We start from the raw sequence: 27,611 nt of genomic DNA on the forward strand, positions 1-27,611 counted from the left end.
GGCTAGCTTGGTGACGCAGTGAGTGTAACTGGGACTCCTTACAGAAGTGTGAGTGTCGGGTGATTTACAGAGCATGGATAACATATGGGCAATGATACTAAACCCAAAGAAGAGTCTACCCACCTTGCTAATTGCTGTGCCCTCTACAAGGGAATGTATGCAATGTGTTTTATTATGGCATTTTCACGCATAGGTGTCATTGTTCTTTATTCTCATTTGTCCCTGTCCTCCACTGCCTGTTGTCTTCCCTTATGTTTGCTGTCCCTCTCTGGCTTGTTTCCTTCTTCTCACAGACACCCCCTGCATCTGCTTTAATTACCTTCTCTTTTCCTTTCTCCCTTAAGACTTCCTCCTCTTGTGTTCTCCTTTCTACTTTGAGGAACATGTGAATTCCCACAAAGGGGATCTGGTCAGAGGAGGACACTGCAGTGGGGTGCTCTCAGCTGCTCTGATTTTAAGATATCCATGGTCATGTCATGGCTGAGAGTGCATAGAGGAGCAGGGTGTAAGAAGAGCTGGCTGGGGACCAAAGGAAACATATCTCCTACCTGCAACCCCATGCTCCTCTTCCTGAAAGGGAGCAGCAGAGGATAGCGATAACATTGCAACTCTGAAAAATGGACTTTATATAAAGGGGAAACCCTTTTGTGCTCAGATAGACTTCCATGGAGACTCAAGGAAATGCTACCTGGTTCTAGGTAGGCATTGGGGTTCTGTCTACTACAGTCAACGCACTTTCTAAGAACCCCTTCCCATGAAGCATTGGATTATCAGAAACAGAGACTAGACAATGACTGTGATAAAGATTAACCACCCCCCAAGGAACTGTCATTGTCTCTTGGGTGGCCCCTATATATCTCAAGACAGATACAGTGACAGATACCTAAGGATTAGGTCATGAGCCCAAGACAAAAGCTGATCTTTAAGTATGTATCACTTTGAAATCAATTAAAGTAATTGATTTTTACTTTATCAATGCCCTGGCTAATGTATCTCCATGACGAATGAACTCAATAGCCATCTTTGTAGTCTGCTTCTCATGTCATGTTCTCTGAGAAAACTTCCTGAATGCCTCAATTGCTCATGTCATCCTTTAAGTGCTGCAATGCCCTCTACCCTTGTGTATGTGAGCATGTGCTCATGCGTGTGCATGGCTTTGTGTGTGCACAGGTGTACCTATATGTACAAGCATGTGCCAATCAGAAGATAACCTCCCGGGTCAGTCCTCAGATACTGTCCACTTTGATTTTGCTGTTGATTTGACTTTTCTTATTTTCATGTGCATGTATATGTGGTGTATATATGGACGTACGTATGTTCTCATGTAGATAGGCACAAATGGAGGCGCAAGGGATCTTCCTTCATTGCTCCTCTACCTTGTCTTTTGAGGCAGGGTAAAGCACAGACTTCATCAACATGATTAATCTGCCTCACCAACCTGCTCTGGCAGAACCCCCGCCTCTGCCTTCAAGGCTGGAACTGCAAGCAGGCTGTCATGGCCATTTAGTATTTACACAGGTTCGGGGAGAGCTGGCTTTTTACTTGCCTAGTGGATGCTGTAACCACAGAGTCATCTCTGCAGCTCCCCACTCTACTTTTTGGACCAGAGTCTCAGTGATTTGGAGCAGATTAGGCTGCTGGCTAGGAAGCTCGAGGGATCTGCCCACCTCCACCCCGGCAGCTCTGAGTAAGAGTACAAGCACACTCTAACACACCGAGAGAACAAGCACACCCAACACACCGAGAGAACAAGCACACCCTAATACACCAAGAGTACAAGCACACCCAACACACCGAGAGAACAAGCACACCCTAATACACCAAGAGTACAAGCACACCCAACACACCAAGAGTACAAGCACACCCAACACACCAGATTGTGTTGGTTTTCATAAATATGGATGCTGGGGATTGAACTCAGCTCCTCATTTTTGCCAGGTAAACACTTTATTGACTGAGCTGTCTCCCTGGCCCTCTGGTCTTGTCTCTGTTTAGACACATGCCTTTATTCTTGGATCTCTGAGTCTATATATTATAGGCCATGTTTAATTACAAGGCCCACAAAGACAAGACTTCCTCAGCACTCTGATTTCTCTATAATTTACATTTTACTTGTTTAAAGGCTATCATTTGTGTAGTATTCAGTTTCTTTTTATTTGGTTAATGGCTTCATTTATTGTTGTCTATAAACTCCCGGGGGTATACCAATGTATTTTTGTACGTAGCAGCTAAATATGGCCTAGGCCTCATATAATAAATGTTCTGAATGTGAGCTTTCATACTTTAGAAATAATTTAGCAAACACAATCTACCTGCTGTACACCTAGCAGGATTTCAAAGAATGATTCACAAATACAGGAGCTCTCAATCAAATGGTCTATAGACAGCCCTACAGCAATAAAACCTGAGTAAAGGACTCTACAGCACACACGAAGTGAGTAAATCCAGAGAAGTTTAGAGCTACTGAGAAATTGTGGCTGGAGAGACAGGGTCAAGAGTACAAGCCGGAGGATCTGGGTTCAGTTCCCAGAACCCACACTGGGCAGCTAACAACCACCTGTGACCCCAGTTCCAGGAGATCTGATGGCCTCTTCTGACCTCTGTGACCACCTGCCCACATGTAGAACACATAAACTCACACAGGTAGACACATAAATAAAAACTTAACCAAATCTATAAAGAAATGGTGAGAAACTATTATTTACTTGAAATTCTCACTTATGGAATAAAACTATTAGGTGGGATTTTAAGATAACAAAATACAAGTCACTTATTCATATGTCCTATGTCATAAATCTAAATGCACAATAATCACAAACAAAATGTGATTCTAGCTGGGTGGTGGTAGTGCATGTCTTTAATCCCAACACTCAGGGAGGCAGAGCAGGCAGATCTCTGTGAATTCGAAGCCAGTCTGGTCTATAGAGTAAATTCCAGGATATGCAGAGCTACAAAGAGAAACCCTGTCTTGAAAAAACGAAAGAGAGAGAGAGAGAATATGATTCTAGGTTTATTTCCTTTTCTCTTTTTTATTTTTATATTTATTTATTATTTTTGGTTTTTTGAGACAGGGTTTCACTGTGTAGCTCTGGCTGTCCTGGAACTCACTCTGTAGACCAGGCTGGCCTCAAACTCACAGAGATCTGCTTACCTCTGACTCCCAAGTGCTGGGATTAAAGGCATGCACTATCACCATTCAATTTCTTTGTTTTTTTTTTCTTCTCTTTTTTTCTTGGGTAATGTTCTATCTACTACACAGCCTAGGCTGCCTTCAAGTTCATGATTCCTTGTTTCTAGGTGTTGGGACAACAGATATGCATCACCCTACCTATCATGAGATTCTAGATTTCAAACTAAGCATTGTTTCTCCTTTTCTGCAGAACTGTTTTTCCTAGCTGTGCTCTAACTCCAAATGTGTTGGCTGAGGAAAATCTTACTATGATTCTAGATTTCTAGCAATACTCTCAGCGATCCTAAGACCAGGACCTTAGCAGAATGGAAATGAAATGCCTGCCTTTCTTTTCCCTAAGGTGTTGCAGGACTCAATGGAGTCAACTGTATCTTAGAAAATCCTTGTAGAGGCATGGCCTTGTGGGTACAGTGTGTGTCATACAGGCATGAGGACCTGAGTTCAGTCCGCAGAGCCATTCACAAAGCCAGCTATAGTCAGAAAATGTGGCAGGTTTCTATTCATTGACTGGTCAGCCTAGCCAAACTGGCAAGTTCCAGGCCAGTGAGAGACCCTTTCTCAAAAACAAACAAACAAACAAACAAAAAATACAAGATGCCAATTCTGAAAAATGATACTTGAAGTTGACTTCTGGGGTACACACACACATGAACCTATGTATACATATGTCCCCCTCCCACCTACACATGTATACACACACACACACACACACACACACACACACACACACACACAAGAAAATCTTTGGAGAATGGCAATACTCTCCCATACATATGAACAAACATCCTCAAGCTATAATGGACACTCAGCCAGCAGAGCAAATAAAACTTCTAAGCTCCTGGTCTGCTTGTTGGTGACTCTGCACAGACCCAGCAAAGATCATTATGAGGAATTAAAAATCAAGGGCAAAAATACAAAGGTGACATACAGAGCCATTTTCCCGGGCAACAGACAGAAGTTCAACTCTGCCTTATGCGCCTCCTTTCCAACTCCAAATGTCATTTCAAGTGTCCTCAACCCCGAGGTTGTCACAACCTTCCTGGCCACAGTCCCCCAGCGCAAACTTGATTGCCTCCTCTTCACAGTTCCCAGCTGTATTTTGATAACACAGACATTTCACAGTTTCTTGTTATAAACACATCTGTCTTTTAGACATGTTCCGTTGTCTTGAGTACAGATACCATGTCTGATTCTTTTTATTTAATTCAGAAATGCAAAGCCAGCACAGAGTTGGCCCTCACCAAACCACCTTCATCCCGTAGAAGAAGACAACGCCGTATACAAATGGACACAACAGACTCACTAGCAGGAAATTCCTAAGGGCTAGGTTCTAGCGTAGTTGGGAGAGCGCTTGCCCACCATGTCTAAGGCCCGGGGTTTAACCCCAGCATCACATGAAGTGAGTAGAGTGGTATACACCTGTAACCAGCATTTGGAGGTAGAGGCAGGAGCATTAAGGTCACCCTCAGTTACCTAGCAAGTTCAGGGTTGCATCTAAAAAGAGCAGGGGCAGGGGAGTGCCCCACCAATGACTACTATACATAGGATTGTTCCAGGTGCTCAACAAGGAAGGCCACGAGGGAAGCGACTCCGAGGAATGGGAAGTGATCAGGGAAGTTTTCTGTAGGACACAACGTTAGTGCTAACACCCAACCAGTGAACCAGAAATACAGGAATCTATCTGCAAGGGAGAGTGTCCTAGGAAGAGGCACCAAACCAAAACAAAGGTCATATTTGGTGGGGTATGGGTACAGAAGCAAGGGAAGAACAGATACAGCGGGAAATGGGGTGCTGGTGAAATAGCCCCATGGGTCAAGTTCTATCCCTGAGACCTGCATGGCGGACATGAGAACAAAGTCCTACCAGCTGACCTCTGACCACACTACATGCCCAATGACATGAGCGCACACACACAAAGAAACAGATACACGTATAGAAGAAGATGCCATGACCAGTTAGTAGCTGACCCCCTCCTCCACTGTGCCAGAGTAGGACACCACGTTTTTCTCACTTTGCGTCATCTCTCCATTATCGCCTTCAGCTCTGTGACCTTACTGCCTGATTTCTACTAAATGATAAGCTGCTTCTAGCAACCACCACATCTGGAGCAATCTTTCGGTTCTGAGTCATACAAAACACAACAGTTGTTAGGAAACAAAGGCGGGAGTCCTGAGTTTTAGCTTTGGGTATGTTTAAGTCCTCTCCACTAATGTTTATTTTTCTGACCGTTGTTTCTCACGATCCTCTCTGCTTACAGTCTGAAGTTCTGATCCCCATTGGCTGTTTCCCTCCACACACGTCCTTTCTGTTATGAAGTAAATAACGTCAGCAAAACTGTATACTTGACCCCACACTAACATCTAAAAGAAAAACAACAAACTGTTCTAAATAACATCTCCCAAGATAATTATAAGTATTTTAGTAAGCAACTATACTCCTTGATTTTTCTTTTTATTGAAAATAGATTTTTTTCCTCACATAATTTTTCCTGATTGCTTTCCCTTCCTTCTACTCCTCCCAGTTCCTCCCCTCCTCCCTTCCCATCCAGGTCCACTCTCTGTCTCTCATTAGGAAAAAAAACAAGATTCTAAGGAATCATAATAAAATATAATGAAATAAAATATAATAAGACAAAGCAAAAACTATCATCTCCAAGATCTCCGAGTTGGACAGGACAAGCAAACATACGGAAAAGTGCACAAGAGGTCCATTCGTTTGCATATTGGGGATCCCATAAAAATACTGAACTGAAAGTTATAATATACATGCAGAGGACACAGGGTAGACCAGTAGACCCTGTGATTTCTACTTCAGTCTCCGTGAGTTCATATAAGTTGCTCATGTTGACTTAGAAGGCCTTGTTCTCCTAGTGTCCTCCATCCCCTCTGGCTCTTATAAACACCCCTTATCTTTATTACTGAATCTGAAATCTTCATCTGCATCAGCACCTCATCTCCTTTGCAAGCCTCGTCTCATTCATAGTTGCCATCAGTGTGTGGAGGAAGACAAGAAAGGGAACGAACCATTTTTGCAGTGCAAAGGGATTTTCCAGGTGTGCTGCCTGGACAACATCGCCAGCAATACCACGTCTCTGCAAACTCAACAGCAGAGCTCAGCCTGGCTGTGAGTTACAGCGGCTGGCCAAAGAAGAGCCACTCAGACAGTCCTCTACCTGACAGAATCTTCTCTTCCAGCTCAGGACACTCGCTCTCTTGGTGCGATTCTTCTTCCTAAATTCCAGCCCCAGAAACAAGAAAAGCAGAGAGAATGTGAAAATAAGTATTAACTTACAGTTACATATTTTTGTAATACTGAATCATATGAGATTAAAAGCAGAGACATTTAAACCAAGTCCCAAATAATGGAGGTTTGGGCCTGGCATGGTGGCACACATCTTTAATTCTAGCACTTAGCTAGAAGATCCAGGTGGATCTGTGAGTTCAAGGTCACCCTGGTCTACGTAGTAAGCTCTAGGGTAGCCATAGAGAGACTCTGTCTCAAAAAAAAACCAAAGTGGGAAGATAAGATTTGAGATGTGTGTATTCCTGTGTGTCTGAGTATCATCTCTCTGTACATATGTGTGATGTGTGTATTCCTGTGTGTCTGAGTATCTCTCTGTACATATGTGTGTTTATGTGTATGGGTACAGATGAGGTTTGAGATGTGTGTATTCCTGTGTGTCTGAGTATCTCTGTACATATGTGTGTTTATGTGTACGGGTACAGATGTACATATGCTTGTGTGGGTGGGTGCGCATGGAGGTCAGAGGTCACCCTTAGATGTTATTCCTTGGGAGCTAAACCTTGTTCTTTGAAAACGAATCTCTCATTGACCTGAAGCTTGCTGACTGGGCTAGGCTACTGGCCAACAAACTCCAGGGATCTGCATGTTTCCACCTCTACGTTACATGACAAGCACACCACCACACTGGCTGTTCTATGAAGGTTTCTGGGTCTCAAACTTAGTTCTTCATACGTGCAGCAAGCATTGTAACAAGTGATCCATCAGTTCCAGGAACTGGGATTTCAGAGGAACAGAAGTTTTAAGTCAGATAAATTTGAGGGTGCTAGGTTACACATCTCTGGGTGCCATTCATACTAGGGGGTCTTTAAATACACCCTTAGAGCAGTATAGGTCCACGGGTCTCTCTGACTAGTGTATTTAAGGTACCAATGGCCTAAATGAAAGAGTCAAAGGTTCCTCCATGGATAGTAATTCTGGTAGTAGTGAGACAAAGAAAAGTAGGCTCTATCCTGCTTGGAGCTGATCCTACATACATTTTAAAGTCCTAACACTTATCTTTCATCTGGAAAATGGGTGTACACATTGCTCTCTGAATATTGGTATAATGTTCTTTATTGATTATGCCTTATTTTGATTAATGTGTATCAATGCTGATCAATGTGTTCTAATCAAATCCAATTTCTCTTTACTCACACTTCCTAATCATTTCATAGTTCTAATATTCAGTGTGCTACATAAAGTCAACATCTTAGCTTCCAGACATGAGAAGGAATGTGTTCAACAATATAGTCCATTTTCTTTTCTTTTTTTAAAAAATTTATTTATTTATTTATTTGTTATGTATACAATATTCTTTCTGTGTGTATGTCTGCAGGCCAGAAGAGGGCACCAGACCTCATTACAGATGGTTGTGAGCCACCATGTGGTTGCCAGGAATTGAACTCAGGTCCTTTGGAAGAGCAGGCAATGCTCTTAACCACTGAGCCATCTCACCAGCCCCTACAGTCCATTTTCTATCTAACTATCTTGTAGCAGATGGCAGGACATTAGATGTAGGGATGAATGGCATTTTATTGTTTATGAATACCACATGCTCCTTACTATTCACCCATGGATAGGCCCCTAGACTGATTCTATAGCTACTGAGAATATGCCACATGAACACAGCTATGCAGGTATAGTTTTCTTATGCTAATTTCACTCCATTGGGTTATGTAACCAGCAGTTGAATAATGAATCACCATAGTTCTATTTTTGAATTTCTTTCTTTTCTTTCTTTCTTTCTTCTTTCTTTCTTCCTTTCCTTCTTTCTTTTCTTTTTTGAGAAGCATCCATACTGCTCTCCCTAACAGTTGAACTAGCTTGCGCTCCCACTACTTGCATGTGAGTCTCTTTTTATCAGTATTTTTAAAATCTATACCAGCCACACTGAGATGAGATGGCACCTCACTGCAGAAGCATCAGGAGACCTGATTTCTAAAACATATGTGCATGTGCTGTGAGGTGTGTGTGCTTGTGTGTGGAGGATGCACACGTGTGTGAGTGCATGTGGGGCCAGAGGTAGACATCAGATATCTGATCACTCTCTACTTCAGTTTTTTTTTTTTTTTCGAGATAGGGTTTCTCTGTGGTTTTGGAGCCTGTACTGGAACTAGCTCTTGTAGACCAGGCTGGTCTCAAACTCACAGAGATCCGCCTGCCTCTACCTCCCAAGTGCTGGGATTAAAGGCGTGCGCCACCACCGCCCGGCAAATATTTATTTATTTATTTATTATATATATAATATTTTGTCTGTGTGTATGCCTGAAGGCCAGAAGAGGGCACCAGACCCCATTACAGATGGTTATGAGCCACCATGTGGTTGCTGGGAATTGCACTCAGCACCTTTGGAAGAGCAGGCAATGCTCTTAAACGCTGAGCCATCTCTCCAGCCCTCTACTTCAGTTTTTGAGGCAGAATTTCTCACTAAACCTGGAGCTCACGACATCGGAAAGACTAACCAACCAACATGTCCCAGAAATCTGCTGCCTCTGCCTTCCCAGTGTTGAGCTAACAGGCATTAGCTGTTAGTTGTTGGCCTCAGCTCTAGTTGGATGTCTGCTGGAGACCTGAACTCCGGTCCTCAGGCTTTCTCCACTGAACCATCTTCCTGGCCCCAAGAACTGATTTTTTAAAAAATGACAACAGCTGTACCTATTGTATCACTAACACTAGAACCTGCTACAAGTAAGGGAGATGAATTAGTAACACTGATAGGGTTCCTCTATTGTTGGGGAATATTTTACCTAGGGAAAGCTGTGTTACATCTGTTTATGCTACAGAGCATCACCTGAGCTGTTGAAAGCTGTGTTACATCTGTTTATGCTGCAGAGCATCACCTGAGCTGTGGAAAGCTGTGTTACATTTGTTGGTGCACTTGTTCAATTATGTAAAATTATGTAAAAACATTTGTTTTACCTTGCCTGCTTAAGACACCTGATTGATCAGATGAAAAGCTGAACATCCAATAGCTAGCCATGAGAGGGATAGGTGAGGCTAGCAGACAGAGAGAATAAATAGGAGGAGAAATCTAGGCTCCATAGAAAGAGGAGGGAAGAATGAGAAGAGAATGAGGGAGAAAGAAAAGAACACACCAGGGCCAGAAGCCAGGCAGCCACCAGCCAGTCAGACATGAGAAGCAGTGAAAAGAAGAAAGACAGAAAGAAAGAAAGAAAGAAAGAGAGAAAGAAAGAAAGAAAGAAGCAAAAGAAGGAGGGAGGGAAGAAGAGAGAGAGAAAGAAAAAGAATGGTAAAAAGCCTTGAGGTAAAACATTGAGAGAAATAGGCAGGTTAAGTTATGATACCTAGCAAGAAACAAACCTAAGCCAAGGCCAAGCCTTCATAACTACAAAGTCTCCATGTCATGGTTTGGGAGTTGTTGGTGGCACAACGAAAAAGCCTACTACACTCTAGCTTTGTCAGCAAGACGAGTTTGTGATGAGTCACCACTTTGTCTGCACCCCTCTGGAGAGGAAGCCGCCTCCTCAGCTTCCCTCCGAGCTTGGCACGCTTCCTCTTCATTCATTGCTCTTTCTGAGAATTTAGCCCAAAAGAAGAAGCATGTGAATATGGAGTTCTACATATGATAATCAGGTCTGCTCTACAACTGTAGTGGAAGCACAGACTCACAAACCATTTCCATCCTTTAAGACAAAAAAAAAAGAAATAGTCCCAAAACGTGTTCTGAGTTGGCTCATTCATCCCTAAGTATTATTTCCCTGGGATCGGCACCCCCAGCAGACTCTCAAGCTCAGTCAGACAAACGTGCTTTCTGATTCAGAAAAACTAGTGTCATCAAATTACTGTCAGTGTTGCCTCAAAAAGGAACTGACGGTCACCTGTGTCAAGGACAAGTGTTTCTCCAGGGATCCAACACAGTCTCCAAAGTTTCTTCACTGCAGACCAGATCCCCCAATTCACCCTACTTTAAAAACCCACAGAATAGCATTGAATGGGTAATTTGAGTATACAAGATCCCTATCCAATTATCTCAAATTTACATTACGAGAAATTTGAATGAATCAACTTGCTACACTACAGCAATGATATGCAAATTATACAAAATGATCCCACCAACGCACAACAGCTCAACACAGCACATGAATTCTTGTTTCCCAAAGCCCAACAGAATTTATACATAATAAAAAATAGAGTCATATTACAGCCACAGAGAAAAAAACATCTGAGATGCCAAAGTTATCCAAACTTGCTTTATAAATGAAACAATTCTCCCGTAGTGCCAATGAGATGTCTTCCTTTTTATTGTTGTTGTTTTGTTTTGTTTCTCAAGACAGGGTTTCTCTATGTGGCCTTAAACACAGAGATCAACCTGCCTCTGCCCCCCAAGTGCCAGGATAAAAGGTGTGCGCCACCACCACCTGGCTAGACTGCTCACTTTTTATCTCTCTGACTTTCAGGGAAATGGAACCACCATGGCCCTTCCATTTCCCTCCAGACATGATCAATCCTCCACCCTTAGTGCCACGGCTTCAGTTTTCTCTTTAATGAAAACTGCTAAGCCCACAAGAAGCAGAGGGGGCTGAGGCATCTGCAGTCCTCCTGGCTGGAGAATGCTCAGCACAGACTAAATAAGCATCTGCCTTTGGTAGTATAAACCATGTTCTATTTAGAGAAAGAAGGCTGTAAATGCATGAGTCTTCTCTTGAGCGTGTGAGCCGCTGAGTATGTTGCGAGCTGATTTTCCCAGGAATGCCGCCATGGCATGACAGCAACCCAACCGGAGGAACGGCTGCTAATTTTGCTGTCTGGAGTTCATTGTGTGTCCCATTTCCTTCTTAAGATGCCCTGTCCTGCTCTAAAGAGGCTCTGGCTCCTGTGGTGGCCTGTGTGACTCAGGCCAATGTTCATCAATCTATTGTGCTTTTCTGTCATTGGTAGAGTAGTTGTTGATCCAATCAGGGCTAATGAAAAGTAACAAGGGCAGGAGAGATAGCTCCAAGGCCAAAGTGTCTACTGTACAAGAGTGAGGGCCTGGGCTTGAATCCCCAGAGCCCACGTAAAAACAAAATGAAGTAGTGTGTGTGTGTGTGTGTGTGTGTGTGTGTGTGTAAAACCCGCTCCTACAGTGAGATGGGAGGTGGACACAGAAGGATCCCTCTGCCAGCCAGCTTCCTAATAAATGCTGGGGTGAATAATAAGAGATTCTGCCTCAAACAATGTGGTGGACAAGGATGGACACCTAAGCTTGTCCTTCAACCTCCACACATACACCGTGGTACATACATGGCTACACACATGAATACATAATTAATGCATACAAATCACACACACACACACACAAAAAAAAAAAAACCAATTCTTTTTTAAAGTTAAAGGAGTCAAATTTTTCTCTGGACTTCTGGGACTTACCCACTGGCCCTGAAACCTAAAGTCAGGTTGGAGCTGGTATTTGTAGTTACTATTTTTTTAAATATTTATTTATGTATTTTGTCTTCTGCCTGCATGTGTGCCTACACACCAGAAGAGATCATCAGTTCTCACTACAGATGATTGTGAATCACCATATGGTTGCTGGGAATCAAACTCAGGACCTCTTGGCTTTGATTTTGTCTGGGAAAGACCCACTTTCTAGTCGGTAGATGGCATCTGTTCAGCTCCATCTTCACAGGAGAGATGCAATGAATGAGTTCCTTTGGGCCACTTTCAAGAAGTCACTAATCCCATTTATGAGTGCCCCACCCTCTAACTTACCCATCTTCTAAATTCTAGCCTTTCTTAAATACATTCACACTGTGAATTATCATTTTAACATACGGATTTTGGAAAACATTCAGACAAATAATTATGCTAAATATTTCATAAATACATTATGAATGAGAGAATTGGAGCACCATTTTTATTCTATCTCCATAGTGACACAAGAAATTACTAATACCACATATTCATCTCATACTTCTCCATGTATTCAATTTATACAATCAATATTTTATTTGACTGTATATGTAGATAGAATGGTGATCCCTGAAGTGATATTTCATTTGTATTTTAATAAATAAAGCTTTCCTGAAGATCACAACACAAAATAGCCACAGTAGTCAACCATTACAGGCCAGGCAGTGGGAGCACACACCTTTAATCCCAGCAGCCACACTAGTTAGCCATAGAGGCTGGGCTATGGTGGTGCATGCCTTTAATCACAACACTGGAGAGGAATATAAGGCAGGAAGAGACAGGAACTCGCTGTCCTTTCTGAAGATTTTATAGAGGTAAAAGCTCTCTAGTGGCTTGGCTACTTTGCTTCTCTGAGCTTCAGGTCAAACCCCAATATCTGTTCTCTGGGTTTTTATGATTCATGCTACAGATCCCCCCAGTTTGTACATGAGAGATGTGAACCCCACAGCCACATAACCTCAAAGAAAGGCAAGGCCACGCCTTCCACTCAATGCCTATTGACGGAGTTCAGCAAGGGGCCAGTGAGGTGGCTCAACAGGCAAAAAGGCTGGCCACCAGGCTTGCTGACCAGAGCGAATCCCACCAGGCTCTGGACTGTGGAAGGGAAGACATAATTCACACAAACTCCTCAGTGATCTTCACACGTGTGGGGTGGCATGCCTGCACCATGGCCGCACACACCTGCATACAATAAATAAATGAAGGCAATACAATCTTCAGAGGAGAAAAGGAGCACGGTGAGATAGCTTCTGTTGTGGTCTGGGTATGAAGGGCCCTCTGAAAGGGTCATGTACTGAGACTGGGTCCCTGTCTGGTAGATCTGTCATTAAGAGGAGATGGGATTGTGTGGGTGCTGATCCACTAAAGGGTTCATAACTTGGTGCACTACTGGGAAGTGTAGAAACCTAAGACAGATCAGGGGGCATAGAACACTGAGGGTGTGTCCTGCCCACCCCACCCCCCTTTTCCTGGCCACCATGAGGTGAGCTCTTCCGTTACATACACGTGCCAAAAGGAGGTTTTGTCTAACTAAAGCCCAACAATAGCCCAACAATAGAGTACACCAGGAGCCAACACAACACAACAGAGCTAGCACACCGTGAGCCAAAGCAATCCCTCAGTCCTTTAAACCACTTCTCTGGGACATTTGACACAATGGAGAGACTGACAGGGATTGCTATTGGCTCCTCTTGCTCCCTCCAAGTTAACACAGAAAGAAGAGGTATGGCCAGCTGCCTCAAACTTCCCCAGGGTGAGGATTCCCTCGAAGCTTTCCTAAGACTCTTGAAGATGATGACAGAGTTCTGTGTTCCACACCCTGCTTAATCTCCCATTCAGCGCTCCCTCTGAACCTTGTCATTTGCAGAAGCTGGAATTATATCTGTGAGCAGGAGTCACAGTCGTAAGCACTGACACCCAACAACCCCTTTGGTTTCCTGCAAAATAGATAGGAACTTGGCGGTGATGGTTTTTGTTGTTTTGTTTTCGTTTTTATTTTAAACCTAAATTGTTCCAGCTCTCACTGAAGCTAAAACTGTGACAAAGTTTAGATTCAAGGTCTGGCACCTAAAACCTGTCCTGAACTTTCAGTTGACAGGAAGTACAATTTATAAATTGTCTTCATGAATTTAAAGTATTATGTGATTCATCTGGGGAAGAAATGCTTAATTAAGATTCTTCAATGCCAACTAAAGAATTAGAGAGACTGGGCAAGGAGCCAAAGACTATATCTCCTGGGCCCCCAAGACACAGACTTATTTCTAAGTATATATCTTAAGTCAACTTATAAGACAATATTAGTTTTTTCATTTTAATTTAAAACCTTTTCTTTTAAAGACTTATTTTATGTGTGTTTTTACCTACATGTATGTATGTGTACCATGTACATGCCTGACAGTGCCTGCAGAGGTCAAAAGAGGACATCAGATTCCCTGGGCCAGAATTATATATGGTCATGAGGTACCATGTGAGTACTGGGAATCCAACCCAAGTCCTCTGAAAAATCAACAAGTGCTCTTAACTGCTGAGCCATCTTTCTGGCCTCAATAATAATGTCTTTAATGTAATTGTGATAGTTCTTTTAATTGCATGGCAGCCTTAACATATAACTCAATAATTTCAGGAATCGAGAGAAGCTCTGTGCCTAAAACACCTGGCAAAGGTTCCTAGTTTTAAGGATTTCCCTGAGCCAGCACACCGCTGCATCTTTGAGACAAGCATCAATAAAATAAATAATACGCTTCCAACTCGCCTTTATTAGCATTTTGTTTTATTATATCCTATTTTATTGAGCCTTTGAGACAGAATCTCTACATAACCAGGCTGGCCTGAAACTCACAATCCTCTTGCCTCAGCCTTCTAAGTGCTGAAAATACAGGCATGGTAAGCTCATTACAGGAAGGTGATATCGTATAGAGGAAAATGAGTGCCAGAGGGCCTGCGTTCCCCTCCAAAACAACTGGGGGAACCTGACCAAATTCTTGGGCTTCATTTCTCTGTCACAAACATGAAGGTAACCATGGATGTTTGAAACCCTATGGGATGTCTCCACATCAAATAAATGGAAGAAGCATGAAACACATGCTGAGGTCTCTAGAACAGTGGCTTCAACCTCTGTTTAACTCTCTCACGGCTTCGGGAGAACTCAGTCACTCCTGGGCAAAAACAAAATCAGCACAACAAATAGAATTTCTGGTGCTTCACACACAGTGATTATTCAGCAAATATGGATTGTTTGCGGACTAAGCTCAAGCAACACCAAGAGCATGGAGGGTCTAGAGAAATTCAGCACGGAACAGGTGGTGGTATTATGAGAGGAGAAAGGAGGGGAAGGCACTAGAGAAGAGTGTGCCCAAGAGTCCCTGTCTTCTGTTTCCATTCTCTTCCCATCTGCAACTGTTCCCATGCCCAATGCTTATTCCTGGGTAGAACCTGACAGAGCCATTTACAGACCATGAAGATTGAGGTGTTTGAGATGTTCTCTCTCTCTCTCTCTCTCTCTCTCTCTCTCTCTCTCTCTCTCACACACACACACACACACACACACACACACACACAGATAGGCAATAAGCCTCGGAAGGATATTTTGATTGTTCAGCCCATTCTGTGATACCTCTGATCTTCCTAACAGGACACAAGCCTTTTGTCTTAGTTCCTTTCCTGTCAGAACTTCCAGAAAGGGAAAGGTTGTTTACAGAGAATTTGAGTGAGTGTCCAAGGTTCCGTCCTTTATAATGAATCTACAAATGAAGTTCCTTTCTGAAGACATCTCCCCTCATCTGCTCACCCTCTCCTCCCACACCTTCCTGCTGGTTTGATGCTTCCCACAGCTGCTGTTAATGGGGTCCAGATGTTCAAACCCATCAGTGCCCTTGAACCAATTCTGAACTTTAATCTAGAGAGGATTTTTATTATAATCTAATGTGAACTTTTCTTTCATTTTCTGAAAAATATCATTTATTCAACAAGCAAAAATATTCAACAAACATTATGCATGCCACTGGCTAGTAGGAGCGAGACTATGGGACCGGGCACATGGTCCTTGTCTTCCAATAGCTCCTTCAGAAGGAAAACAATCGTTACAGCATGAGAAGAACTAGTGCAGTATTACTAGTGCAGGAATACTGAGGGACACCTCCTCATCTGAAGGTCATGAGAGTTAAGTACAAGGAAGACTTCTCAGGATGTTGGTACATGTCAGGGAGGCGGAGATGAGGTAGTATTCCAGGTGGAAAGTGCTTCTGGAATACAGTCTTAGACAATTATCTTCCATCTCAGAGGAAGAACATATCCCCAGTATCTTTCTCCTTGTGTCTGTTCACATCAATGATTCCCTTGGCCTCTGGCTTCCTACTGGGGCCAACCAATGAGAACCACTAGCTAAGAAAGGGAGGAGAGTGAGGTCAAGTTCTTATTTCCCTATGCTCACCTGTGAGTTCCTGAAGACCAAGGCCTATATCAAGGCAATTTTCTCTAGGAAAGACTTTTTCTCCAAGTTCCTATTTATTTCTGCTTCCTCTCCTCTTGTCTGGAGGCTTGAGCAGTCATAGCCCTGGCATGATCGGTACTGTTACCAGGTTTCTTGTTGAGAGCCATTTTCTATTGAATCCCACACTGATACAGCAATAGCAAACATGTCAAGGGTAAGCAGGATTCAGAACCTACTCATAGATGCCAGTGATGGAATTAATGATGACTGATCAATCTGTTCAATCAATCTACAGGCATTTACCAATGGCCAACTAGAAACACACACATACACATGCACACACACACATACACACACACACACACACACACACACACACACACACACACACACCACATAAGGATTCTGGATTGTAGAATATGAGGAGGAGTAGAGTCATACAACGCCTCCAGGACACAACAAGATTCATTCATGAGCTCACAGCAGATGTGGTTGCTGCACCAGACCTGTACAGTATCAAGCCAGACATTCCATCATGGATGAAGGATTGCATAACTCTGTACTGTTAGCCAAGGAGCCACTGTCAGTTGATGGCTGCTAAGGGAAGGGGAATCAGTTCTTTTCAGGGGTGTGGTCCCTGCTGTTTGACCTTGCCTCAGTGGGTGCCCCAGAAAGAGAAATATTAACTCAATTCAGTGTGCTATTTTTAAAGGAATAAAGATGGTGTTAGAAGAGGGATGTGGAGGGGATCCGGGAGGAGCTGGATGTGGAGGGGATCTGGGAGGAGCTGGGGGGGGGATCTGGGAGGAGCTGGAGGGGGAGGGATCCAGGAGGAGCTGGAGGGGGAGTAGGGTGAATGTGAATGAAATGGACTTGTATGCATGTACAAAGTTCTCAAATGATAAAATTGTATTTTTCATAAAATAGTGATTAGTAATGGGGAAATGAACAAGGCAAATGCTCTACTCACAGAGAACACACTCCAGGCTTTGTGCTCCAAAGTTCCATGTGTCGAAGGGAACAGAGCAGATAAAGCCCAAGGCACAAGCAAACAAGGCTGTGCCTTCTGCAGCTGCAATGGGGTGAAGTTTGTTGGATCTGTTGTTTTGGGGTCAAAGACCATGAGACAAGCAGCGAGATAGAAGCTTTCTACAAAGTGCCACACTTATTCTTCATTGAAGAAGTAGGGATTATCTTCTTTACTATGCAGATGAAGCACTGGCAGCCTTCAGTTTCAAACAGCTGGCAGGAGGTATAGACAATTAATGGCCATGACCAAAGGGGGGGGTCGTTGAACAAGACTTAATTACAGGTTTGATGGTAAGGGCTATCCTGCCATTTGGGGTTGATTTCTATTATCATGTACACACACACAGTAGGCTAAGGAAGCAACTTTTGGGAATCCCCATTCTACAAGGTAAATCGTACACCAGTTAAGACTTGGCCCTAGAATTAGATCTCAGGAATGATGACAAGCAAAGCAAGGAACACCCTAGGAATACACTTTGCCTTTGCAAGGGCTCTGCTCCCTTTTAACTGACTATTAATTGTTGGTTTGAGATGTTATTGGAGATTGATGACTGGAAAGAAGGGTCCTCAGAGTCAGACTGTAAATTTAAGGCTATTAGTTGGACCATGGTGGCACACGCCTTCAATCCCAGCACTCAGGAGGCAGAGGCAGATCTCTGAGTTCAAGGCCAGCCTGGTTTACAAAGTGAGTCCCAGGACAGCCAGGGCTACATAGAGAAATCCTGTCTCAAAAAACCAATTAATAGATATAAATAAATAAAACCATGACTATTCTACTTGTAATTAGTCAGATAGTGACTAGGGGAGGGGTGTCTTCATCAAGTGCTTCCTTTGACTACATGGGTAGCCTACAACCCACACAGGAGAGGTTTCGTGGGTCACAAACAATACAGGTGCTAGTAAATTCAAAGCACCCCATAAATCTACAAAATTCAAATTTAAGCACTATTAATATCTTCATTTTTAAAAAATAATACAATTTTAAAACTGACTACCCTCTTTCCCTTATGCTGAAATGCTCACCCATCATGGTTTATGCCTGCCCTGCTGCTGTTCCTTTTCAAGGCCCTCAAAGTATCAATCTGGGTGGGAGATAATGGGCCTGTGTAGACTGTGTGCAACTGACTGACAAATAGAGGTGGTGTCCCTTAGCATCTGGCAGCCCACCTGGTTTCAGAATGAATATCTTGCTGCATTAGGTTCTCAGCCACTTTATATGCCAAATGAGAATAGAATATGTGGCCAGTGACTTTTATAAGTGATAATGAATAAAAGTAGTTCATAGAGCTAGAGATTTTAGAGCTAGAAATGACCTCAAGAGATCATTTAGTGCACAGGGCTCCAGAGAGCAATACAAAAACCAGAGTGATGCAGTCAACTGACACCACCGTCTTCTAAAGAGAGATCTATATGTTTGGTACATAACAACACAGAGATCCAGTAGTGACTTGGTGATTAAACCCAACTTTTTTCAAACTCAGTTCCTCATGCTTACAAGGCAACCCCATCAAGTTGTCTCCAGTCCTAAATTTTAAACAAAATTTAAGGTTTGATTAAATGTACACAACAAAATTTACATATGACAAAGACAGACTGGAAATTAGAATTACACTTGCTAAAAGGTTTAATCACCAAGTCCTCCTAGCAGGCAGGGGGTCTCTGGGGCTCCCTGGCCAGCCAGCTAAAGCTGCTTAGTGAGTTGTGAGTTCCATTCCAGGCCAGTGAGAAAACTTACCTAAAAAAAAAAACAAAAAAACCAAAACACAAAAAAAGCTAGGGCTGGTAATTGGGTAACAACAGCCAAGACTGACCTTTGGCCTCCATATGTCTGTTTGTATACCCACACCCTAAATGCACACATACAAATTTCACTAAAAAAATAAAATGCAGGCTGGGAGGTGGTGGTGTACACCTTTAATCCCAGCACTCGAGAGGCAGAGGCAGGCGGATCTCTGTGAGTTCGAGGCCAGCCTGGTCTACAAGAGTTCCAGAACAGGCACCAAAATCTATAGAGAAACCCTGTCTTGAAAAAAAGTAAACAAATAAGTAGTATTGTATATACAGTTGTTGTTACAACATACAGATAGCTGATAAATGGTTATGACAGTGACAAAAATCAACACCCACCATTTCATAGGTTATCAACTTTTCTTTAATGATAGAACACTAAAAAACCTACTTGGTTCATAGAAATCTCTACTGATGGAAGATATCCTTCTGTATATGTACTGCTTTTATTGGTTGATGCATAAAGCTGTTTCGGCCAATGCCTTAGTAGAGTAAAGCCAGGCAGGAAATCAAAACAGAGACATAGAGAGAAAGTAGGCAGGGTCAAGCAGATGCCATGTAGCTGCCGAAGGAGACAGACACCTCCAGAACCTTTACTGATAAGGTGGTACACAGATTAATAGAAATGGGTTAATTTAAGATGTAAGAGTTAGCTAGGAATATGCATGAGTCATTGTTCAAGCAGTGGTGTAATTAATACAGCTTCTGTGTAATTATTTGGGTCTGAGCGGCCAGGAAACCAAAGTGCAGTCTCTGCTTACACTCTACAACAGTCCAATTTGGTCAACTACAGCAGTCACAGTAGTGTGTGTGTGTGTGTGTGTGTGTGGTGTGTGTGTGTATTTGAGTTCTGTCATTGTCCATTTTGCATAGCCGCTTTGTCCCTACTGACCTGCATACCCATCTCAGTGGCCACTGTTTTGCTCTTGATGGTTGGAATATTACTTTAACTATGTAAAGACATGCTACATTTGTTTATGTTGTGAAATATTACTTTAACTAGGCAAAGATAAGCTACATTTTCTTCTGCTGCATTTGTTTAACAATGTAAAGATGTGTTACATCACACATAAAGAATTGTTTATGCACATTTGTTTAATCATATAAACATGTTTTGCTGTTTCACCTTGCCTGCCTAAGGCACGTAACTGATCAAATATAAATCTAGGCAAAAGAGGGACAAGCAGGGCTGTCAGGCAGAGAGATTAAGTAGGAGAAGGAATCTAGGCTCAAGAGAGAAGAAGGAGGAGAGAACAGGGAGAAAGAGGAACATCCCAGGTGTCAGAAGCCAGGCAGCTGCCAGGCAGCAAGATGAAAAGCAGTGAAAGTAAGCTCTACAGAAGGAAAGAAAGGTAGAAAGCTCCACGGCAAAATGTAGATGAAGAAAAACAAGCAAGTTATAAGAATTAATGAGATAAGCATAAGAAAAGGCCAAGCATCCATAACTAATATAAAGTCTCCATGTCATGATTTGGGAGCTGGTTTTTGGCGGCCAGCTACACTTTATCCTGCTACACTTGATTTCCATGTCTGAATTTTTTTTCATAGATTTTACTTGTAAGATTGTACATTGTTTCTCATTCTGGTTTATTTTAGTTAGCTCTGTGTCCTCCTGGTTCATCCATGTTGGAGCAAATGGCAGGATCTGATTCTAGAGCGGAATGATATTTCATGGTACATCCATTCTTCCATCGGCAGACACAACAGATTGCTTCCATACTCTGGCAATTGTGAACAGTGCTGCAGTAAATATGGAAGCACTCATATCTATCCAAGGTCATGACCGCACTTCCTACGGGTATAGGCCAAGAAGAGGGAGTGCTGTGCCTTACCGCAATGCTACTTATTGCTCAGGACCCTTCACACTTATTCCCATAGCTACTGCACCAATCTACAGCCCTCAGACTGTGTTCAAGGCTTCCTCTTTCTGGACACCCTTGTCAGCATTTGTTATATACTGATATTTTGGTAACAGCCATCCTAAAGGGTGTGATGTGATATCTCACAGAGGCTTTGACTTGCCTGGCCATAATGATTAGCAGAGTTGAGCACTGGCCTAGTTTCATTCCCAGTGATGTGGGAGGAAAGTCACTTAGTGGGGAGACAGGGCTTGTTTCAGTTCACAATTCCAGATTACTTACTCTTCCATTCATGGATTGAGTTTTGAGTGTGATGTCTAAACGCCAAGGGCAATGTAAAAGAAATTTGCCAAAAACAAAAAAGTATTTTCTTCCAAAGATTTTATGGTTTCATATCTTATACTCTGGCCTTTCATTAATTTGGGGTCAGATTTAATTCTTTTACATGTGAAAATGAAGCATTCCTGCATCTCTTTCTGACTTAGTCATCATTTCCCCATGGTGTGTTCCTGATGTCATTGCCAAGAGGTAGTTGACCATAGATGTTTAGGTTTCTATTTTGTTCTTTTCTGCTACATCTATGCTTTATTTATCTGCTTTATTTATGCCACTATCAGATAGTTTTTTGGGGGGAATCTGTGCACAAATACATGCATGTGTGTGTGTGTGTGTGAGAGAGAGAGAGAGAGAGAGAGAGAGAGAGAGAACATGCACGTACAGTCTGACTTGTTTATGTAGTTACTTCAACCTAGATGATTCTGTAATGTACCATCATTGAGGACAGATTTCTTGCCAAACATTGGCCCAGCCCAATTCAACATTTTCTCTTAAAACACAAACACAAATCAGTATGAAAAAAATTGAATTCACAGTAATTTTAACAACCACAAAGTCAAATCATCCATGTAAAACAACTTACACCATGGTAGATTTGATAGAGGGGGGTAGAAATCTACTGAGTATGGATCCTTGTGTCTTTTTCAAGGTACAAACATTTTGTTTTGTTTTATGAGAACCATGCCATATATAGCCCAGGCTGGTGTTGAACTCATGATCCTCCTACCTCAGATTCTCAACTACTAGTATTACATATGTGAACTGGCACCACTGGGACCTCATTTTTTGTTTGTTTGTTTTTTTAATCCAGTGATTACAGGACTAATTGAAAGAGGTTTATTGTTTTTTTTTTTTGAGGTTTTTTTTTTTTTTTTTTTTTTGTCAAAGCATGATAGCACATGTCTAGAATCCTAGCACTGGCTAGGCTGAGGTATCAGGATCAGGAGTTCAAGACCAGCCTGGGGTATATAGTGGGGCTCTGGAAGAAGGAGGAAGAGAAGGAAGAGAAAGAAGAGGAGGAAAAATTGTTATTTGATAGTAAAAGGAGAGGAATGTAAGCAGAGCCAAGGCAAAGCTGACACAGTTGTTAAAACACCTGTATCCTCAAGAGCTTTCTTAAAGACTCTTTCACTTAAAGACTCTCAAGCGAAATTGTCCAAGCGTTCACTGTTCACATGTGTACATGCGCTGTGCTCTACTGAGCCACGTAGCAGCATTCTGGGGGAAATACTGTCACGTTCCTTTTATATTTGCATGTTTTAGGGACTAGAGTTAGTCAGAGGTCTGTCACTGTAACAAATGCCAAGGATAATCCCTTTATAGAGAAGAAAGGTTTAATTTGCCCCACAGTCTGGGATATTTCAGTCCTCGAGTCACCTCGTTTCTTTCTACATCGTGACAGAAGCCCATGACAGGAAGCAAAACAGAAAGAGAGCTGAAGGGCTGTGGTCCCACTATCTCCTTCAAGGGTGTGTTTCCAATAGCTAGAAGACCTCCTACTAGGCCCCACCTCTCAAAGGTTCTACCACATTCCACTCAACCAAGGCTGGAGATGAAACCAAGCCTTGAACACACAGGCCTTTGGGTGTTAGTCCCAATCCTAACTATAGCCTCAAAGAATCATGATTGGATGCTAACATCAACTCCATACCTTCAGCTTGGGGTTGACTCTGCTACGTCCCTACTGGCTCACTGTGCCTCCCTCTGCAGAGAGTCAGTTCTCGGGAAATACGACTGGAAAGTGCTGCCCTGGTTTCTTGGGGGCAAAGACAGAGGACACTTACAATGTGAACTACAAAGCATGTCTGTGGCCGCCATAAGGAAGCCTTAGCTCATTTCCCAGGCCGTGGAATGTCAGAGAAGGATATAGCTAGCTGTCTGGGAGACAAGAAAAATCTTAATGATAGAAGTAAGCTTTAGTTAAACCATGGAAACCAGGTTCACTGTGAGCAGACAGAAACAGGAGATGCAGGTACACTGAAAAAAAAGGGGGGGGGGGACACAATATGAGAAAACAATGAATGTATAGTACCCAAGGCAGATACTGAGCAACAGGCTCTGCTAATAGAGGAGGAATGGGAAAAACAGACTGACCTATATTCATTTGTGTTGTTCAGAGAAACAAACCAGTTAATGTATTCATAGATTAGATGGAGACAAAGAAGGAGCTTTATTATGATAAATTGATTGCAGGTGGAAACACCCTCAGGGCACACCCAGAGACATAGTTTTGACAACAATCCTGGCATTCCTTAGTCCTGACAAGGAGACACATAAAACTGACCCTCATGTATATTGTACAGTATCTGATAGCCATGCTACAAACCATTACTTAACTTTCCAAGTTGTAGTAATCCCCCAGAGGAACCAAAAGTTACCCATACTGAAGATTAGTCTGGCAACAGTATGGGGTCTGAATCAGAGGACTTCTGCCTCTGAGGAGCAGAGACAATGAAAACACCTTAACAAAAAAGCGCCGGTCAAACTGAAAACCCAGGCAAACAAATGCTATATTTTTTCTTTCATAGGGGGACCCAAGACTGTATGTGTGTGTGTGGGGGGGGGTCTGTCTGTCTGTCTGTCTGTAGGTGTGGGAATAAGTCGTGGAACTATAAATTGGACTATTAGAGAAGAAAAGATGTCTTCAGGAAGTGCAGGGAGTGAAGGAAAGGATTCAGGGATGACATGAGGAAGAAGGGGCTTCTGAGGAGGAGACAAGTGTGGGTGTTAATCAACAGAGTTTGGGGCTGGAGAGATGGCTCAGTCGGTGAAGTGCTTACCACTCAAGCCTGAGGAGTTGAGTTCGAACCCCCAGAAGACACGTGAGAAAGGTTCACACCTGTATCACAGCACTAAGGGGTGGGGGGGACTAGAGAATCCTTCTGACTTGCTGACATCCAGTCTAGCTCATTCTGTGAGTTCAAACTGAGCAATAAACCCTGCCTCAAAAAATAAGGCAGAGAGTGAGAGAGGAAGACCCAATACCAACCTCTGCTACAACATGCACATACACACGCGTGTATACACACACATATCTGTACATACATGTGCACACACAAAGGAAAGTTGTATTATGAGAATATTATAATTAAACCCATATTTTATATGCTACTTTTGTTGTTCTTTAAGACAAGGTCTTGCTACCTACATAGCCCTGGCTGGCCTAGAACTCACAGAAATCTGCCTTCTGCTGCCTCCCATATGTTGGGAAGAAAGGCTTGTACCACCTTGCCATGCTGTGTACTAACTTAAAAAATAACAATAATAAATATAAGAGTAAAGATAACTGTGATGCAATGGGAGTAGCTGACTGAGGACAAACACGACCAAGGAAAAACCTTAGCAATTGAGGAATAATCCCAGTAGAAAGACTAGTCTTTGAAACTAAACCATTAGGATAATAATATTATTATATTTGGGACAATTTGTGGGACTTGAGAATTACGTTGTCACAATGAATATGCATCACACTTGGCACTGTCTAGGGCACTTTGGGGGTTGAGAGAACACCTAGCTCCCTTCCTCATAACTTTCAGAACTCTAAGGAAATAGAGTGGAGGTCATTTCCACATGGAAGCCCTGAGGGAGCTGGACGTTCACATCAAATTGTGTACAGGGGGAGTAACTATGATGACTTCAGCTCTGAAGCTGGGCTGAGGCCATGGCTCATGGGTCAAAGCATGACGATCAATGTTCAGATACCCAGATCCCATATAAAAGCCAGGCACGCTGAAGAGCCAACTTGTAAAGCTAGCCTGGGAAGGTGGAAAAGGGATTCCCAGAGCAACCTGGCTAGAAAGACTAGGCATATGGGAGAGTTCCGGGTTTGACTGAGAGACCCTGCCTCAATAAATAAGGTAGAAGAATAATTGTGGATGATATGTATACTTGTACACAAGGGCCACATACATTCAACAGACACACATATGCTCCACACATATGCATACATGAAAATGGAAGAAAGACAAAACAACAGAGGCACTGACTCAGAAATGGCAAGCATGCTGGTGGGGTGGGAATAAAGCAGCAGTCTGGGTCTGTGTATCCCACACTGAACCATTGTGTATAGACTGCAGTAGTGCCCAGAGCATCAGCCTTATGCCATGAGCAACACTGGCATACTCCTTCCCAGATGTTAAACTGAATAACCATTTTCCACTGGCAACTCCAGCAGCCAAAGCCACATGATTGGCACAGGCCTTGGGTGCACTATGGGCCCAGCTGGCCACTTGGAGGCTGATTGCAGAAAGAAAATGATGACATAGTAAATACAAAGTTAATCTGGCTTCCTGGAAGGCACAGGACAACAGCCAACATGTGGGGTGCACATGCATTTCACAGCAGCCAGGAGCTGGCTCCTGGGGCACTGTGCAGCAGCAAGAGCTTCATCCTGACACCAGGACCAGAGCGAGATGCAGCCGTGCTTTTCCTTGGAAAATATTCTCTGTACTGCTGTCTTTTAATGAAAGCAGTGATTTCATCCATCCAGTTTCAAGTCTCTTGGAATAAATGTTCTCTCTCTCCTTCCCCCGCCCCCGTCCCACTGTGTGTGTGTGTGTGTGTGTGTGTGTGTGTGTGTGTGTGTGTGTATGTATGTGTGTGTGCACGCGTGTGTGTGCACGTTTACGTGTGAGAGGCTGAGTACACACACATTTGTGAGTGAGCGTGCATACAAAGGCCAGAGTCTGTCATCAGTGTCTTCTTTATCCATGCCCTCCACTTGATTTGAGGGACAATGTTTCTGCTGGACCTGGAGGTCACTGATCTGGCTAGTCTGTCTGACAGCAAACCCCTCCTCATGCTTTCTACCTCCCCTGAGCTGGAATTACAGGTGAACACCACTCTTTCTATGTCTTTCTAATGAGCTTGGGGGATTGGTCTCAGATAGGCAAACCTCTGTGCCAAGCACTTTACCAACTGAGCTGTATCACCAGCCCTAGAAGTTCTTTAATGTTCTATTCTTACCTGAAGGTCCCTGACAGCATCCATCATCCAATTCTGTCTAACAAATTGATTTTTGAAAAGCTTAGTCTCAGAGGAATCGTTTCATTTGCTGTAAAGTGCCTAATAATATTCATTAACTCACAAAGCCAGTGAGAACTCTAAAGGAAGCAGAAACCCCTTATGGGGTATCTCAGGTCACGCACAGGACATAAGCTGGAAAGATAGCAAGGTGGCTGGGGCAAAGGTTTCCTGGTTTTGTTTTGTTTTCCCACAGAAAGGGGCAAATGATGCAGAGGAAGCGTGTGTTATCACACTGGCAACTTCTGGAGATACCCTTGTAAGACCTGAATCTCCATGGGAATTTTTGCTGAACACAGAGGTCCTGATACCTAAAGAGGGGCTGCAGAGATGAAGAAGCAGCTGTGCCTTCTCAGACTTAGTCTTGGATCAGCAAGTTAACAGAGTTTGGAAAGCAAACCTCAAGAGTTCAGAACCCCAACTGGTGGCAATAGCTGCCCATTTAAAAAACACATATATATTTTAAATCCTGTCTATTTCTGATTCTCGGATGTAGAAAGTCAAGTACATTGACAAGAATTATAATTGCAGGAATTATAATCAATAAAATTATCTCACAAACACATTTCATGATTATTCACAAACACTAAAAAACAAAGAGATTTACTTATGCACAAACACTATTGTAAGTTTTGCGTGTACATATTTGTGTGTGTGATGTACATACATGGTTATGCAGGTTTGTGTACACATTTATGTGGAGGCACACACACATATATTCAAAGGAAGAGCATAATATGTAAGAACCCTAAGATATTATACTTAGGGAAATCAATCATAACAAACAAAAGTACTGTACAGTTCTAGTCATGCAGACAGACAGGGCTGGAGTGGGGAGTTAGTGTCTAACAGGAATAATTTCAGTTTGGATGATAAGAAGTTCTGAGATTGATGATAGATATGATTGGAGTTAATGAACCTCACCATTGAAAATAGCCAGCATGAGAATATTTTATATTGTGTATTTTTACACACATGGCTTGCGTGCTCATGCACGCATGAAAGGTCCAGCACGTATTCACTCACAGTCCCCCTCTCGAGTGATGTCACAGGCTGCTGCAACTACCTTTGACCTACTTCCCGTCAATGGTTCCTTCAGGACGCAGACAGAGAAAGACAACCTCCTCTCCTCAGCAGCACTCTGAGAAGGAGCAAATGAATCTCCAAATACCTGCCGAGGACCTCTAGATCCTGTGTCGCCAGATCAAAGGAAAAATTAGCCCCTGCTTGCAGGATGTCAGGAGACTGGAGAGGGGAAGCCCTT

General features: G+C 42.8%; 1 protein-coding gene across 2 annotated transcripts in view; it reads right to left on the reverse strand.

Moving 5' to 3' along the window:
• Positions 1-27,611, reverse strand: part of Fam107b (family with sequence similarity 107 member B) — a 215,900-nt gene that overhangs the window by 129,552 nt on the left and 58,737 nt on the right. For both annotated transcript variants that reach the window (XM_041630739.1, XM_041630743.1), the window contains exon 2: positions 6,363-6,420. In XM_041630739.1, coding sequence (XP_041486673.1) covers positions 6,363-6,420 — 58 coding nt within the window. The remainder of the gene's footprint in view (positions 1-6,362; positions 6,421-27,611) is intronic.

This window comes from Microtus oregoni, unplaced genomic scaffold (assembly GCF_018167655.1).
Source record: "Microtus oregoni isolate MIOR12 unplaced genomic scaffold, Mior012 000035F_ref0000213, whole genome shotgun sequence".
Lineage (NCBI taxonomy): Eukaryota > Metazoa > Chordata > Mammalia > Rodentia > Cricetidae > Microtus > Microtus oregoni.